The sequence below is a fragment of the Carassius gibelio genome, chromosome B23 (genome assembly GCF_023724105.1).
Source record: "Carassius gibelio isolate Cgi1373 ecotype wild population from Czech Republic chromosome B23, carGib1.2-hapl.c, whole genome shotgun sequence".
Taxonomy (NCBI): Eukaryota; Metazoa; Chordata; class Actinopteri; order Cypriniformes; family Cyprinidae; genus Carassius; species Carassius gibelio.
In genome coordinates this window covers 15,695,050-15,713,353 of record NC_068418.1, presented here as the reverse complement: position 1 = coordinate 15,713,353, position 18,304 = coordinate 15,695,050, and the positions used below count along the sequence as shown (strand labels likewise).

Below are 18,304 nucleotides of genomic sequence, written 5' to 3'. Positions count from 1 at the left end.
TGCGATGCATGGTGGATCGGCCAGGCTGTGTCACAAAAGCATGTTCTGAGAGCCCACTTTAAGAGTGTGTGTGCATACACATCAACTCTGCATCTGCTCTTCTCATTACTTAAACTCCATCCCCCTCGTGGTTTTTACAAGGAAACCGTACAGTTTCACTGAACACAAACCAGCGAGAAAAAGCCAGAGCGATCTTTGTAGAGGTTTTAAACGTGGTTAAATGCTGACTGCAAAACCAGTCATGGAATTCCTCCGCTTCTCTTGGCAAACAACTTCTCTAATGCATACTGGTTATGTAACTGGGAACTGTTTACACATGGCGTTTAAAAGAACAATCTTCAGTGAGGAAGGGAGGAAGTATTACTTCTATCTCTTTACAAGATTTGAGAAAGAAATTAGATGTTTGAGTATAATCCTGCAAATTAAAACTACCAACTTTTAAAACTACATTTTGCCTTGCCGGGGCCTCCATCACGGGTTGAGATACTTAACCATAAGTGTTAGAAAAAACCCACCAGAGACGGCACATTTCATCTGCTGTGGTAAAGAGGCGGATGATTAAACAGTAGGTGGTGCATCGTGCAAAACAATGATCTTTAAATGCACCTATAAATAAAGTACTGGTTATGAGTTACGACACTTCAGAATCTCCAAGAGCCTAAATAGTTTCTCAATGTTTAAATGGCCGTAACATCGAAACAAGCAAAATAACAAAAAGGTTGGACGGAGAAAAGACATTAAGTGCTGAAAAAGTAAATCTTTGCACTTGAATTTGGCACTGTGATGACGGGTGCAACAACAGCCAGTTAACCACAATAACTGTAATCTCACACTGATGAGCCTCATGTGTTAATGAACCCCCAGCCTGGTGACCACGCGTCTAAGGTGTGTACATGTGCATTTTGTTTAACACATTAAGTGTTAAAAGCGATCCTTGCACGCCTTCATTATCTGAGGTCCCGGATCCTGACCAGCAGGACAAAAATCAATTACACCTGCCAGAGCGGACCGTGTTAGCGGCTTGATTATGTCACCTTAATTATGTTTCCACTAATGTAATATTTACAGTGCACTGCAGGCAGGCAGCTATGTGCGCGACTGTCTTGCTGCGTGTCGGCTCCACTTTAAGGCTCCATTTCAGCTGCCTGGGCTCGCTGCACTCAGAGCGCAACTAATAAATCATCCACCAATCTGCTCCCTGAATTGCTCTGCCTCTGCTACGATTGCTCTGGCCCGCCGTTGCTAAGCAACAGGGCAGATGAAGGGAGGGGCCGGAGAACAAGGGGTGAGTGGAGGAGGGGTGAGAGGGGGAGGCGAGCGCTACAGAGTCACCAGCCGCCCGCTCTGTCGAAATAACAGGCTTCTTTCTGTCAAAAATTGTTCCAGTGCGCTGGCTCTGCTTTTTGCCCCCCTCTCTCTCTCTCTCTGCTCGACAGTGCTCTATTGTAAAAGAGAGCGGGGAGAAGGGAATACAGCTGAAAAGGCTATTGTGATGCGTGCACGCTTCCTGTCTAAATCATAATTGTTAAAAGCTGTAAAACTGGTTAAGATCATTCGAGCATGTACAAACAGATGGTGTCAGACCACTCTGCACAAAACACACTACGTGTGTCCAACACAAACACACACACACACACACGTGTCTGGCAGTCTTCAAATAATGTCTAACATTTAACTCAATGGCACAAACACAGGGGGGTCTTATGAAATCAGTGTGCTTGGCCTTTAACTGAGGCTGCTATGGGCAAAGGCGAACAAGTGAGTATACTATTACAGTTGCATATTTCACACAAATATGATTCGACGTGACGGCAATGATGATGGCACTTTCACACACAAATCAACCACAGAGCGATGAGAGCCAACCCACATCCTGTCCATTTCAACCTTACATGACATCAAAACCACAACAGAAAAGAAGAGACGTGTGAGGGAAAACTATCAAAGGCCCAGATGTTGTATTAGTACTATTAATATTAGCAGATGCTTGGAAATGCTTCTAAATCAGGCCGTCACTGCCGCCGCTTAAGTGTTTGCTTGAGTCTATAAATATGCATAGATTCAGCTAAACCGCAGCTTTTCGTGTGCACTGGGTAAAACCAAAGGTGACAGGAAATACTCCAACACACCCTTCCTGTCTGTGCAACGCTCATTTAAATCTGAGCACAACTGATTCCACTTCACACATAACTAAAATAGTAGAGTGAGACAGAATATATATATATATATATATATATATATATATATATATATAAATACACAGTACACATATTATGTAAACATAATATATATATGTAAACGTGCCCTTAATCATTTCACAGCATATAAAATGTTGTTAATCTATATTTGAAATATACTAATGTTAATTTAAGGTTGAATAAAACAGTCTAGATATATTAAATGGTATAATAAACTAGTGTCTTTTTTAGTATATATATGTGTGTTTGAATTTAGAGGTTACTGTATATCAATCGGTGCACATTCATAGTTATACAGATAGTACTTTATTATAATAATTTCTCACCATTACTAAAAAAGACAATGTAATTTATTATACCATTTAATATATCTATACTATTTTATTCAACATTAAATTAAAATTAGTATATTTCAAATCTAGATTAACAACATTTTTGTATAATACTTTCTGCACTGTGTTGGGTCTCCACTTGCAAACCAGTTGAAAACCTCGGAGCTAAACAACCATGTAACCTTTTAAGAGGGTGGTCAGTTTCATGGTCCAAAGGAAAATGTCAAAGTCTGGTGTACCGAGGAAGGTTTTGAAACATTCTTCCCAGTATGTTACATTAATATCAAGGAGGGAGGTGTTTGATTGGAAAAAATGTGCAGGCTTCATCGTTCGCCACTGGGGGGCTGCAGCCTTGCCAGGTTCCCCACTGCCACGCACAGGACTTCAACAATCTGGAGCCTCACGCTGTCATTCAACAACCCGTGACAAGCCCAAGATAATATGCAGCAGGGCAGAGGAGCAGATCGCAGCCCTCACTGTGGTCATATATCAGACACCCTGAAACAACACTCTGTGCTCCGTTTCAAAACCCAAATGAGCTGAATTTTTGGCCAACACAGGCACATTTGAGCAAAGCCTTTCTTAAAAGGATAGTTCACCCCAAAATTAAAATAATTCACTCACCTGCATGTTCTTCTAAATATGACTTTCTATTGATTTTTTTAAATGACATGAGGATAAATAAATTAGCAGATTGCAATTTTTAGATCTACCCACTATTTGTTGGGTAATTTACTACAATACCTTCCAAAAGTTTAGCTGTCAAATAATTAATTGTGATTAATCGCATCCAAAATAAAAGTATGTGTGTGTGCTGTGTATATTTAATATGTAGATATAAATACACATACATGTATATATTTCAGAAAAACATGCTGTTTATATATTAAATATATTTATTTACAATATAAATTATAGAAATATAGAAATGTAAATATTTTCAAAATATACTGTATGTGTCTATATTTATATATACACACATAATAAATATACACAGAACAAGCACATATTACGCAACAAAAACTTATTTTGGATGCGATTAATTGTTCAACAGCACTATTTTTTATATATTTTTATACGTTTTTTTGAAAGCCTCTTTTGCACAGTAAAAACAGAAATATTGTAAAATAATATAATTTGAAATAGCTTTCCTATTGGAATACACAAATAATGAGGCTCTTGGTATGTCTGCATACAGTTTTTATTGCATTTAGATCTGTGTTCAATTGAAAAATGTGTTTTCATGAAATTAGTGTTTTCATGATCGACCACTGCTGTTACTCGGTGTATTTGAGTAGTTAAGCCTAACCCGAAGGGAAATATATATATATATATATATATATATATATATATATATATATATATATATAAAAACCCTCAAAGCGGACTAATATTTCTTACACTGCATTACTAAAATGGCTTACAAGATTAAAGGGTGTTCCATATGACATGCCATTTTAGAGCATTAGTGCGGGATCTAAAAGAATTCTCCAGATAAACTGTGGCACAGGAAAAGAAATAAAAAGGCCCGCTCTTTCTTCCTGCTGCTGAAGGCACTGCAGGCTAGTCGAAGGGAAGAGAGGCTCCGAGGGGCAGTGTCGAGCAGCTGAGGGAGACGGGTGACAAGTGACCCTGAAGAAGGGATGATTCTGTCATTTCTGAGACAGTCACTGTCACTTTTATTCACATTTCAAAAAGGAGCGATGGAAAAAGAGCAGGAATAATGAGCCTGTGGACCTGCAGGCGGAAAGAGAGAGGGAAAGCGAGGGATGATAAATAAATGAGGAGCAGCGGGCCTGGAGAGAGCGTCCAAGGTCAGGGGTACATTTACACCTGTCCCTCAAGGCTGCAGGGCTGCAAAAGCACAACTTGAAATCAGATCGGGGGAGCGGTGTCCTTGACAGTGCAGCGGTGGCCTGGCTGGGTTACAGATGGGGAGGAGGGGGCGGCTTGCCTGCCCCAAACAGCCTCCTGCGGGGTGCGTGCACAAAACCCCAGAAAAATACCAACGGTGGTGTAATCGAGGCCTGCGCTCATGCAGTATTTATTCAGCATCTCTATTATTCATCTCAGACAGACAGTTATACAGATCGCTTCACACAAGTTTCTCCCGTGTACATTAAAATAACAAGCCCACACTCGATTAAACATGCCGATGCAAATCAATATCCACAGGCTAATTGATCTTTTATAATGGGCTTGCTGGCACCATTAACACAAGCCCCATTTAAAAATGCTGTCTTGTAGCTTTTAGGGATTATGTGCAAATGTACATATATACACACATATATATATATAAATTCACAAAGATGGGGATTGATTTTACTGGTTAAAAATGGTAGCATATTAAAGCCTCTTGGGATGGATACGAGGTAGTAAACATTTAGGACACTTCTTGAATATTTATATTTAGAAATTAAGGTCACTTGGTCACGATGGAGAGATTTCAGCACTGGGTGCGAACCGTGAATATAAGGTCTTTCATATATAAATAAATGGTTTGTCCTGGGCTTTTCTACGATTCTGTGGTTAAAAGGTAAATGCATTATCGCATTTCAGGTTGTTATAGACACCGCTGATCTCTTTCTATATTTGTTTTCCTGATTTTAACGACTGAAGCACAAAAAGCTTTCAGGTACTTGGATAGAATTGAAGTGTCTAACACAAGCTGACCAAGACTTTCTTTCCCCCTCCTTTGCTTCTCCCTCACTGGGAAGATTTATTCCACAGGCCATAAACAGGATGCAGCTGCCCTGTTCTGCTGGAGGAGTTGGAATCCTGAGCGCTTTCAAGCGGACGACACAAAGCCAGTAATGCAGAGAAATCCGGCCTTCTCTCGCCACATAATGAAGAAAGTTATCTTGTTCACTCACCACTTCATCCTCTGACCAGCACTTTTCAATCAGCTTGGGTACTGGTTTCTTCACCAGCCGCTGCAGGGCTTTTCCTGCATCATAGCTGCTCTCGTGGAGCTGTATGAAAGACGACAGAGCACAAATTCACATTAATGATAGTTGTTTTGAAAATGTACATTTACTGTAGTTTGTTAATATATGATTTACTTGTAAAATTACTTTTTTATTTGAAAATGTAGTCAGCTATACTACCACTGACTGTTTAAATATGTAACTATTCAACAATATAATTATTTGAATAAATCATGTGAAAAAAGTTAGGGCAAGAGTATAAAAACTTGCAATAATATTTACTAAAATGTTTTATTAGCAAATGTTAATAAAATTGGAGTTAAAACCACAAGAAACAAAACAAATAAACCCAGAACACACCCTAATTTAACCATAATGTGACAAAAATAAATACTAGTAAATAGACCAATTTAACCCTAACTTACTAAAAGGCAAAAATACAAAAGAGTAACAAACCACCAAAAAATGTATAAACTTCATTTAACCTTGAGTTGAAAATACATAACTAATAAAAATAAAAACTAATTTTGAGCTATGTCTGAATGAACTGAATTTTATGTATCCTCATGTTTCATTTTTAACTCATTTTAAATAAATTTTAAAAATGTAAATCCTTGGTATTATTGTGAATTTTTATTTTTGTATTTTATGTAAAGCACTTTGAATTACCAATATGTATAAAATGTGCTTGCCTTGCCTAAGTTACCCCAAACTTTAGTTAAAAAAAAATTATAAATAAAAATACAAGCAAAAATTTTATACAACTACAGAACACCTAATTGTAACTGTGTTTGAAAACACTAAATACAGCAAATTAACAATAATTTAACCCTAACTTCACACTAAAATACTTTTGTTGGGTTTCAGATTTTGATACATGTATATGAAATGTAGCTTGAGTTGCACTCAGATATGTATCAGACGTACATTTTTGCCATGTGCAAAGTTTTGTGAGTTTTTGAGCACACCATTGGTGCTCGGGCCCTAATAAAACCAGAAACCATCCCAAGTTAACCCAAACATGAGTCAGACACACTAAATAAAAATAGAGAAAACATTTAACTCTAAAGTAAAAAACATGAAATGCAACTAAAAAATATACAAAAATCAAAGATACTAAAATCTAATAAAACTATAAAATACCCTAATTTAACAGTAACTTGAGAAAAAAAAAAACTGAATACAAGGAAACTAGACAACATACTAAATATCAGTACTAAAAAAATTATAATCCTAATTTTATTCCAAACAGCAGCATGCAATTAACTATTATTAAAACTGGGCCATGAAAAACAGGAATGCTACATTTTAAAAAGACACAAATACTGGGTAATCGATGCTGGAAGTATGAAACTACATTGAAAACAACTAATGCAAAACAGTTCAGTTAATAGATGTGGCTACTTTTAACTAGTTGCTGCTTTTGATTGTTACAATGTGAGGATACCATCATATCAAACTGCTATCGACTAATTTTCCCAGTGTAAAGACAGCCTGAACACGGTAACAGTGATTGGCTCCCTATAAACGTGTCAGATAGGGTGAGTTTGGACAGCTGGACTGGAAATCTGAAAGCCATTAAGTATTGAGCAGGCAGATGAGTGTGAACTCAATCTAAAATATACTGCCAAAAAAAGCAGGCACGCAAGCCTCAAGGGTGATGCCGAAAAACACTGCAATATGACTCAAGCATCCAGACAAGCTCCTTATTATACTAGCCGTTAACAATGGAGCGTTTTGTCGCAAACTGATGTCAGTCACTATTTAAAGACTTAAAGCTTCCCACATCAGGTCTGTTTACAAAAATGGTCGCGCACAGAACAATATCTGGTTGAAGGGAAAAATCCTTTTTCCCGCACCTCCACCGGAGACGTTGGCATCATTACTAATAAGGCTACAACAAAGCAGCTTGTCAAAGGCAAGCAGGTACCAGACTGAGGCACGAGGCGTTTCACGCAGAAAGCACATTGGAATTGCAGATGAGTGGAAAAAGGTCAGGAAACCGCGAACCTCAGCTCACATTAATTCTCAGCTTATCCACTTCTGTCCAAATGGAAATGTCATGTTTATTGCATTTCAGGTTCATTTGTCGAATGCTTTTTTTTAAAGGCTAGCAAAGACAAGGAGAGGAACTGGTTTGATAATGGCTCACAGGTTGTCCGACATGGGCGGCATTAGCATATCAGGCTGTACGTTCTGTACTTGACCGGGTACCTTGACCAGTGGGGGCTGATAAATTCGGTTTTGTGAACAGCTCAGCTGTCAGGAGCCACTGCGCATTAATGAAGCCATGAATTACACCCCTCTTGTTCAGACATCTAACAATCGCAGACATCACTGAGGAGCTCTTCAACGCCAATTTACTAGCGTGTTTTGATGGCCCCTGGTGCCTGTGTCTTTCCCGAGGCGAGACTGTGTTCAGAGAGCGGCAGCCCGTGGTGCACCACTGAGGAGGTGAACAAATGTGAGTGAAAACGCTGAGGGATTTATTTTTCCCCATCTTTTGACAATTAGGCATGAATCCTGCTAGGGACATCTTACTTCACTGTGTCTCTTTGGTGCTGGGTGCTTAATTGGCCAAGACAAATTGGGTTTAAGCTGCTGTACTGAGCAAGTACAGGAAACTTACACGCAGCATATACAGACAGATTTATATGTGCCATTTACATTACTTTAAAAGTCATGATAACACGTCACAACCATAGACCACACAATTAATAAAAATGGGAAGTAAATCGAGCCACAAAACCTATGTAATAATCTCTTTTAGCTGCAGGGTTCTGTTTAAACTATTTCCCCCTGAGCCTGAATGATTAGTTATATAGAAAATAGCTCTTCCTGAAACCTGTGGTCTTCTCCGTTAAACCACTCCACTGCCTGGACCTCTTTATGGTTGAGACATTATGACATTTTATGGTTTTCTCAACCGTGAGTAATGTGACTGGCCTAATTCCTCTTTGTGTTTCTACTAAATAGCTCTACAGTAAAATGACAATAAATACTGGTAATAGCATAACAAAAATGCACTCGGACTGAATCACCATTTTTAAAGTGGTAGATCAGATCACTGTCTGAAAAAGCAAAAAAAAATTTGCGAGGAGAATAACAAGTCATTTGATACTAATGAGTCTGACAAATCGGCATTCTGATGAATCTACACTGCTGATTATATGCATCTTATGTTTGGTTCTTAGAAAGTGCCCAGATAATAATGAAAACCCAACTAAATAGGTCAACACTGTTTTACCGGAAGATTTAAATGGGAAGCAAAACCACAGCCCTAACAACTAATAAAAATATACTAATAAGAATACAGAAAATAAGACATTACGATAAAAACTCACTATTCTAATTCTTTTCTTAAAAAATTAAATATAAATCTAACTAGCTTTCTAATCTTTTTGTATTCTCTCTGTTTTCATTTATTATACAATTAACAAAAGAAAAAAAAAGAAAAAAAGACCTCTAACACTAGCTGTTTTCTTTTTATTTATTATATTATTTAAAAGCCCTTGCTACATGTACTGCGTTTAAGCTAACTGAGACTTGTTATAGCACTTAAAGCACTTATGGTATATCACTGCTCTTTTGTTGTTTTTGATTGCTTCCATTGTCCTCATTTGTAAGTCGCTTTGGAAAAAAGCGTCTGCTAAATGACTAAATGTAAATGACTAAATGTAATCATAATATTATAATAAAATAATTTTCCATTCTCAGTTTTATGTTCGGCAAATCTAATTTTAGTATTAGTAAAAACAGCATGTGTAAATTTAAAGGTCAGTTATTCTGTCAACTTACAGTGTTTAATGCATTTAGTGTAGTGTCGTCTCTTGAGGCTGCGAGGCAGCCGTCCTCTGTTGACCCCCCGTCACACATCCCAGCAAACGCTGCCATGCTCCTGCCAACCACAGAGAATTAACATTGATGAAGTTGAAGCTGAAGCTGACAATGACATTGTACAACATGACTGACGCGGGGCTTACCTTGCTGCCCGCAGGTACATGAGCAGGTCACAGTCATTGACCCCAGGCATCCAGACCAGCTCCTCATTCTCGGTTACGGTCTGACCTCCAGGAGAGGGGAAGGGCTGGAGCTCTGGCAGCTTGGCCTAATTTGGCAAAGAGCAGAGGGGACAGACAGCTGCGGTCACAACACAAATAGCACTAGCGATGAGTGCTAAATATCAATTTTCAAATTCATTTAATCTCCACATGCACTGATCCGACAGAGGGGTGTGAACAATCACGGATGATTAAAAGACATCTCTTTAATCAAGGAGGCAACTAAACATTATTCAGCTTCCCTTTGTTTGTAGAAATATTATATTTAAACCTTTCTAGGTAATGCTGATGTAAAGCAATGTAGGCAGTTACCAGGCCACTGCCATATGCCAGGTGTTTTTAGTTTGTTACCAGGAGATCATGAGAAGCTTAATACCCAAATATGAAAAAGCATAACTAATAAACACACAAAACTCTTTTGTTTGGGGTCAGTAAGATTTTTTTTACTTATTTTTAGGGCCGGGACTCGATTAAAAAAATTAATCTAATTAATTAGAGGCTTTGTAATTAATTAATCGAAATTAATCGCATTTTAATCGCATATAAATATTTGACCTGAGAACAGTGAGAAGTAATTTTTTTTTCACATGGATTTATAGTATACCATTGAATAATGACTGAATACATACGCTTAAGCAACAAAATATTGTTTATTTTTGTTCAACCAAGTCTAGCAGACCAGTGCAATTTTTGCCATGAAGTGTAGCAATAGCATATTTAGAAACAATTTAGAAATAGTACATTTCAGAAATTCAGGAAGCTTATAGGTGCTGGAACCTTCTGTAAAGAGTTTTTTAAGTAAAACACAATACTGTCAATTACATTCAGAACATTGGAAACACTGACTATTAGAAAACATCTCTCTGTTGCTTCAGAGGCCATAACATACTAAGTCCAACTCTCAATAACCTTGGCCAAAACAATAAAGAGTTCAACATAAACTGTTGCACCAACAAAATAATATATAGTTCAACATAAAGTGTAAAGTCCACGCTAGCTGCTATATGTTTTGCGTTGAGGTGATACTTGAGGCTCGATGTGCTGCAGTGATATCATAGACAGTAGTGATATGCGAAGCGAACGCTAGTTGGTACTTCAGTATAATCGGTCCGCCGAAACAAATCCAGTGAGAAACGTTCCGCGGTGCAAAAATAAGTTATTAAAAATGCGGGATTTTTTTTTTCTGTAATTAATTAATCTTAGTTAACGCGTTATTTTTTGTGTAATTAATTAATCTCAATTAACGCGTTAAAGTCCCGGCCCTACTTATTTTAAAATAAGTTTTGATTCCAGTGCTGGCAAAACTGAAGCTTTCACAGCCAATACTGCAGTCTCTAAGTGAAACATGATCGTTCAGATATCATTGTAATATGCTGATTGTACAAAAAAAAAAAAATCAATGTTTAAGACCGTTGTTTGGTTTAATATTTTTCTGGACACCATGTGTTTTTTTTATTTTTATTCTTTGATGAAATCAAAACGATTTGTAACAGTGTCTTTACGATCACTTTTGATCAATTTAATGTGTCCTTACTGAAGAAAAGTATTAATTTATTACATTTATCTTACAGACCCCAAACATATATATATATATATATATATATATATATATATATATATATATATATATATATATATATATATATATATGTGTGTATTTTTTCACACATACACATTACATAAGTAATCCTAATAGACACAATGAACAGCTTAGAATAGCATTAGTATGCTTTCAGCCATGTTTCTTGTACACTGTGTTCCGAAACCCTAGACCAAACTTCAATAAAATGTTTCCAGAGTAAAATAAAAAAAATAATAATAATGTGCTCAAATAAATCCTAAGAGTAAAGCTCAAGTCATTTCCTAACATATAACTAACATTCAGTTCTAATGTCTTACAGATCCGTTCGGCGCTGGATCAATATCCACGGTGCGCTGGCCTGTAATGGCCGGCCCTGCAGAGCTTTATTACCGCAAACTTCATCTAAAGTCATTTGAAGTAACCCTGGGCAGAGGTCCTACCGCTGATTTCACTCCGTATGATAACTCGACTGGATCTCTGGGATGATATACACTATAAGACATCTGATGTTAATTGCTAGTGGTGCTGGGTCTTTTTCATCGTGTGCCATCTTCTTTAGCGATCTTCCTTTTGGCTTTTCAATTTCAGACCACTGTGACCGTTCCTAATTCTCATAAAACACAGCTGAATGCATCTAATAAATCCCACACCTTCCGAGCAGCCAATTTCCAAACACACTATTCCATATGGACGCTGCACTGCATGAAAAATCCATCAACCATCTTCTTGAATGCACGATGAGGACATGTTTGAGTTAAGCATGCAGGTGACAGAGGACCAGTGGTAATATCTAAGCAGTCCTTGCGCTTGTCAATCAAGCCACTGCTTAACATGAGCTTCAGATATCACCCTTCAATCCACACCACAAGCTTTTAATAAGCAATGCCAGGGAAGACAAGGTCTCAGATAACATGCTAAGCATTTGTAAAGAGACATACCTGGTGACTGGGACCGACTCGAATCTCCCCTTGTGTACTGTTTAATCGTCTGAGGAAAAAAAGAGAGAGAAAAAAACAGAAAATACATTTGTTACGAAATGTCACAACTTTAAAATGACTTAAAATACATATTTAATAGCAATGAGGAAATAATAATAATAAATAGAGTATCAAAAGCATATAATCACAGTTTTATTGAACAAAACTTAAAACTTAAAATGCATAATGTATAATGTATAATAAACAACAGAGCTGATGTACATTACGTATTATAACAAATGACTGCAATGTCCTGATGATTGCTTTACACATTACTGGGCAATCTAATCCTTTTTTAATATTGACTAAACATTTAATTAAAATGCACACTTAATCGTTAATATTTGGTATTTTCTTTAAGGCAGCATTGTCATTTCGTGAATATGTAGACATAAAGCTTTTATTTTGAAATTGCGATGAACTGTTAGCATATTGAAATTCGCCTTTGCGAATTCACAACAGCGTTATGCTTTATAATGATTTTTAAATGGGTTTAATTTACCATGCAGCCTTGACAAATGGTAAAATAATGCATTTCATTTTCATGAATTCTTGTCCGTTGAATGCGGCAGTTTCGGTATTTTAAAGATTGACATCTTTAGTTACTTGAGAATCATATTGCATTAGCATTAAAAGCCCAGTTTGTTAACCTTCAGGCTATAACAACCTTTTAGCAGCTTTATTTACAGATTTTTAGCTCTCTAAAACATTTTCAACGCCCTGACGGTGCTTTTGGGGTATTATATGGCTTTAGCAATACAATACAATACAACAAATCACATGAATGCATGATTCACATTAATGCACAATAGAGGAAATGGTGTTGATTTAAACCTATAGACCGAACAAAGGCACAAAAGGTGGCGAACAGCGCAGTCACAGTCTTTTTGTTTTTGTGGAGGTGCGCTACAAAAGCCCCCAAAAGTCCAGATGATAAGCAGGGGGAGAGGAGCCCTGAAATGGCTGCGGTTCCAAACCCGTGGCAGTAACCATGGCAGCTACAATTTAATAATAGTGCTCCGATCTCCAGCTGCAGTGGATTAAAGAAAATGACAAGATGTTCCTTTTGAAAAGCCTTCCCCGCTCCGTTGCCACAGCAACAGCACTGATATTCATATAGCCAGGCACAGAGCGGGGCCCAGAAACTGTCACTATGATTTGCGTCCAGAGTAGCTCTCCCTCCACCGCCGGGCTGGCTGCCCGAACCTGGCTGCAAAGTGAGGAGAGGTTAGGGCTTCAAATCATATCCTCCTTCATCTGGGTACATTTCATAAACAACCCTCTCTCTCTCTCCCTCAAGCACGGTCCACTAAAAACACGAGCTCTGTCAATGGGGGAAATTCCACACTGAAACAAATATGGCAGACAGATGAAGAAGCAGCAGACGGGACTGCATTAAAAGCTTTTCAGCATTGAGCTGTTTAAAGTTTTAAGAGTCTGATTCTGAGGCTCGTGACTCCTAGAACAAAAGACAAATCCACATGAAATAAGTCGCCAGGCAAGCATTATGGCACTCTTGTCTGAAACTGAATCTGCTGCGAGATGACGGCGATAGCGGAGGGGGAAAAAAATTAAACAAAATCACTCGGCTGGGTTCCTAAACATTCTGCAGCCTCTGCATTTTTGGAGGATGTGAATTAGGCAGCAAAGCACACAAGAGCCCTAGAGAAGGATCTGAAGGCTGCCACAGTAAGATCGCATACAGAGCAATCTGGAGAAAAACTAAATCCTATTGTTTTCGCTAGAATCATTAAAGTGTGTTACAAGAATAGAAGTTACAAAAATGGCATATTGAGAGGTGCAACCTACTGTAAACCTAATATACTTCTACATGTAAATAATGTATTAACAATAATGCTTTAAAATGAATCAAGAATTAAATACGCAACAAGTTTCTTACTGTACATTAAAAATAATAGGATTTATTTTACATTTATATTAACGTTTATGCATTTAGCAGATGCTTTCATTTTATGCTCTATTGTTTGGGACACAGGAACACTTTGAATACTTCAAATTTATGTAATTGAATACATTGATAAAACTGAACATTCTACTTTTAATTCTTTACACAGACACACAATCCATGTAATTTCTTATTAGGTTGATATTATTAGCACAGGCAAATATTAACTTTCATTAATAAACCTAACAATACAGAATAATAATTTTTTACTCATTTCACTGGTGTAACTAAGACTCCCAGACAAGCCTGACATTGACTATGAACTAATAAACTATGTAACAAACGATTTTGGAGTGAAAAAAATAAATTCATTCAGTGGGCATTTTGTTGAAGAACTAAAAACTCTATAGCCAGATGAGATGAAGTGAAAAGCTCATCTGAAGCGACAAACTCAAACATTAATCTTAATACGAGTGACTCAACATGTGTGAACACTTATGCTGGGACGTTTCCTGGCTTGACATCCTTTGAAACAAAAGGTCAGAAAATTGCACTGGACAGGCAAATGAAAAATACCAGCATGATATTCATGGGGCATATGCTTTCAAAACTCTAAGATCACATATAATGGTATCTGTGTGTGTCTCCATGCTTACAAAACTCACACCATCAATAATAACATTTTAAATGTTTACTTTTTGTGATTTTCATTACAGAAAATGGTTCTTTTTTTTCAAACTGCAGATTCATCACAGATAAAACAAACAGTTTACACATATTTAACGAAATACACAATTTTATAGAAATTAAAAAGAAAAAACTTAAATACAATTAACAAACTACAGGTCATTTAATTGCAACAGTACCTAGCCCGTGAAGGCTGCCAACACATGCACAACATCCTGCATATTTTGAATTGACCACGCGCACGGCAATCAAGCCCGACCACGCCCCCTCCATCAATATCCTCCAATCACCGCTTGACTCCGAAACGCATATAACTCACTGAAATAAATACAGCGAGTATCACAACTTTATTTACTCACCTACTAAACCCTTCAAGCAGCAGATGCTTTCATTATACATCTTAAAGTGAGCAAAAGCACCCAAAGCCACGTCACTCTTACTGTAAACACAATATAGCGTACTGCTAAGTCATAATACGACCGTCTCTTTATTATATTAATTCTGTCAAGTCGCTTATTCCAGACAATTCGCGCCGGCATGCGTGCAAACACAAACACTTATATGAAGCACCCTGCGTTGACGTTAGCACAGAAGGCTAATGCTAATGACAGCAACATATAAACAACCGGACAGCGCTGTCAACGCGATTTAAACAGCTGCTTCTTCAAGACAAACACGTAACTTATATAATATTGCAAGAGGCGCGCGAGTGGAACGCACAGTGTGACGCGCGCCGAACGATTAACAGGTGGAGACGAGCATGCTAACGTACCTGCGCGGACTGAACAGGTCGTCCATGTCGGAGCCAGAGCTACGGTTTTATTTGACAGAGTGAGGAATAGTGTCCCCTCGCACCTATTTGTGTAGGTACTCAAAATGGAGGCTCACGCATTCAGTCAGCTTTTACACTGAGCTTGTGCCGTGACCGACAGACAGCACTGAGCATGTGCCGCGACCTCATACACACACACGCGCGCGCGCACGCAGAGAAATCACAGCCCATCTCTCCTGCTCACACACACAGCTGCAGCATACCAAACAAGCAGGAGGAGGGAGTCGAGAGGTGTCTGTGATTGAGTGGGGGACCCGTGAAGGGGGCTCCCGTCCAGCGACTCGACAGCATTCCTCCTCTGTTTATCAGCCGCAGCATCTTTTCACCCCTCAGACGTCCCCTCTCCTCTCCCCAGGCTCCTAATGCACCCCATTACTGGAGCATCACATGACTATGGTAATGGTCCTACTGTAATCCTGCTTTTTTCCCCTGACACAAGCATCCAGGCTATGATTGTAATACACAAAGGAATGGGGGCGTGAACTCTATTCATTCCCAATATGCTTGGACATGTAATAGAGATGTCAAATTATGAGCGTGGAACTGATTTTATTTTTGTTATTTTGGTTGGTTAGTGTACATTTAAATATATTTAAAAAATGCATAATTTGCAAATAAAAGAATTGTAATCACCATATATATAAAAAACTGAGGGACACATTGTTAGGTATATAACAAAAAATTGTAGAAGCCTAAATGAAGAGGAGTAAATTACTTAATTTGTAAATTTACCGGTTTTCATTTAGATCTTTTTTTTCTTCCTAAATCTAAATCAGAGTAAATCCGGAATGTTTAAATATCTTTCTTTGTATGTTTAATACATCTCAGAAAAAATAAGTTACGTCGGTTTCAAATCTGTGTATGTCTAAATAGCCTGGCTTTATTTAAAACGTAGCCTATTAACTACAAGAAGAGTAGTTATTACAGGCATTTTGAAACAAATCCTTGTTCTTAGTACTGTAATGTAAGTGCACAACAGAGACAGGGCTGTAAAATATTTAATGGATATTTGAGCAAAACCTGGATGATCGCTACAGTAGGTAATAAACTTTGAGAGGTGTCTTATGTTAAATTATTAATGTTACAGCAGTGTGACTAGTATGTCAGGCTTGGTCATGCAGTTAAAACGTCCTACATCATCAATTTTCTGTCATGGACTGTTATTTTAATTTATTATAACATGTAACTGTGAGAAAAGAACTTGAAGAGACATATATACATAAAAAATGTAACAGCACATTTCTTCCTATAGCAAGCAAGCTTACAATCAGATTTCAAGAAGCATTACATTTTATGGTCAAATATGAAAGTATGTAATATATAATAGTATGGTCAAATATTCAATACTACCATTCAAATGTTTGGGGTCAATGCGTTTTTTTTTTTTTTTTAGAAATGAATGCTTACAGTAACAATAATACAAATACAAAATTTAATATGTAATAAATGCAGCTCTTTTGAACTTTCTTTTTCAAAACTCTTGAGAAAGCTTGCATAAAAATATTAATATCATGCGAGCATAAGAGACTAGTTTTAAAAACATTAACCCCAAACTTTTGTACAGGAATGTATTTGTTCGTGTAATAAATAATGCAAAATCAAGGTGTGATAAAATTCAGCGAAATGCTGGAATAATAAAACTCCAAATGCAGACCTCCATCGTCAAAGACAGGCTACAAAACAGAAGACTGTATTCTTCATACTTTAATCTTTTCTCAGACTGCCTCCATGCACTGCTGGACAATTTAAAGTGAATAAAGCAAATCCAGAAACCTGATATGAATCATAAAATCGCTATTTGTAAAATATTGCAACAGAGGATCTGAAGACAGAACATGCCTGAGGAGGGCTGATTATTGAAGTCAGTAAAGGCTTACCTGGTTTCTGGGTTATATCCTAAGATGTAGAAGAAAGAGTCGATTCGTGCTTTGAACTCCCTGGCAGCAAATATGTCAGAAAAGTGTGAAATGTTACATTTCCCCCTGCAAAGAAACAGAGAAAACAAATCAGTCACGGTGCAAATACATTCCCAGATTTACTTCTAAAGGAAGAGTTCACCCAAAAATGAATATTTGCCATTATTATTTACTCATTTATATTCATGTTTTATTGTATGTACACATTGAATGCCGTTCCAATCATGTATGCATTTATTTGGCCTTTGTGTATTTGTGTAAATCATTTTAATCATGGGATACTGATATAGATTTCTAAGTGTGAGTAATCTCGGGGTTACAGGATCACAGCATTCCTGTAGAGTTGTATTGTTAATGCCCTTTCCCCTTCATTCTGTCAGACAAACAAAAGGTGACAATTCAAACAATGCAGAGCGAAAAACCTCTACGAATCGTGATATTGTTACAAGCCCCCCTTTCTACACATTTCCAACGTCAGGTGCTATCAAAATAACAGGCATCAGTGTGTTTGCACCGGTTCAATACCTTGCTCATAAGATGAAAGGAATGTGAGGTTTGGAGCGAGCATTGCGACATGCTAGCGGAATTCGTTGAGTTTATCTAAAGCCCTGTAATAAGTCAAATCAAAGGGCTCTCTGTGTAGCAGAAGTTGCAGCTAATTTGCCCTGAAATCAGTGGTTCAGAGCTGTGGCTTAGTGTGCTGCCTCCAGATGGTTTCAGTTAAGAGAGAGGGAGGAAGAGAAAGAGAGAGAGAGGGGGGATATATCACATGGGTAAAGACAGACTGAGAAGGTCTGGTTTCTTGACAATAAGCAAGCCTGTACTCTTTTTCCTCAGCCTCATCGCAAAAGAACGTAATTGCTTTCAGTAATGCTTTGCATGCAGA

At 37.6% G+C, this 18,304-nt stretch overlaps 1 protein-coding gene across 6 annotated transcripts in view; it reads right to left on the bottom strand.

Annotated features, from left to right (window-relative positions):
• Nucleotides 1–18,304, bottom strand: part of LOC128011120 (arginine-glutamic acid dipeptide repeats protein-like) — a 151,768-nt gene that overhangs the window by 20,312 nt on the left and 113,152 nt on the right. For 4 of the 6 annotated variants that reach the window (XM_052593229.1, XM_052593230.1, XM_052593231.1 and 1 more), the window contains 5 exons: nucleotides 17,380–17,484; nucleotides 12,039–12,087; nucleotides 9,441–9,565; nucleotides 9,256–9,355; nucleotides 5,404–5,502 (listed from right to left, as the gene is read on the bottom strand). In XM_052593229.1, the coding sequence (XP_052449189.1) occupies nucleotides 5,404–5,502; nucleotides 9,256–9,355; nucleotides 9,441–9,565; nucleotides 12,039–12,087; nucleotides 17,380–17,484 (478 nt within the window). Of the gene's footprint in view, nucleotides 1–5,403; nucleotides 5,503–9,255; nucleotides 9,356–9,440; nucleotides 9,566–12,038; nucleotides 12,088–15,442; nucleotides 15,680–17,379; nucleotides 17,485–18,304 lie in introns of those variants that run through there. The other 2 variants (XM_052593232.1, XM_052593234.1) reach the window with 2 other exon arrangements.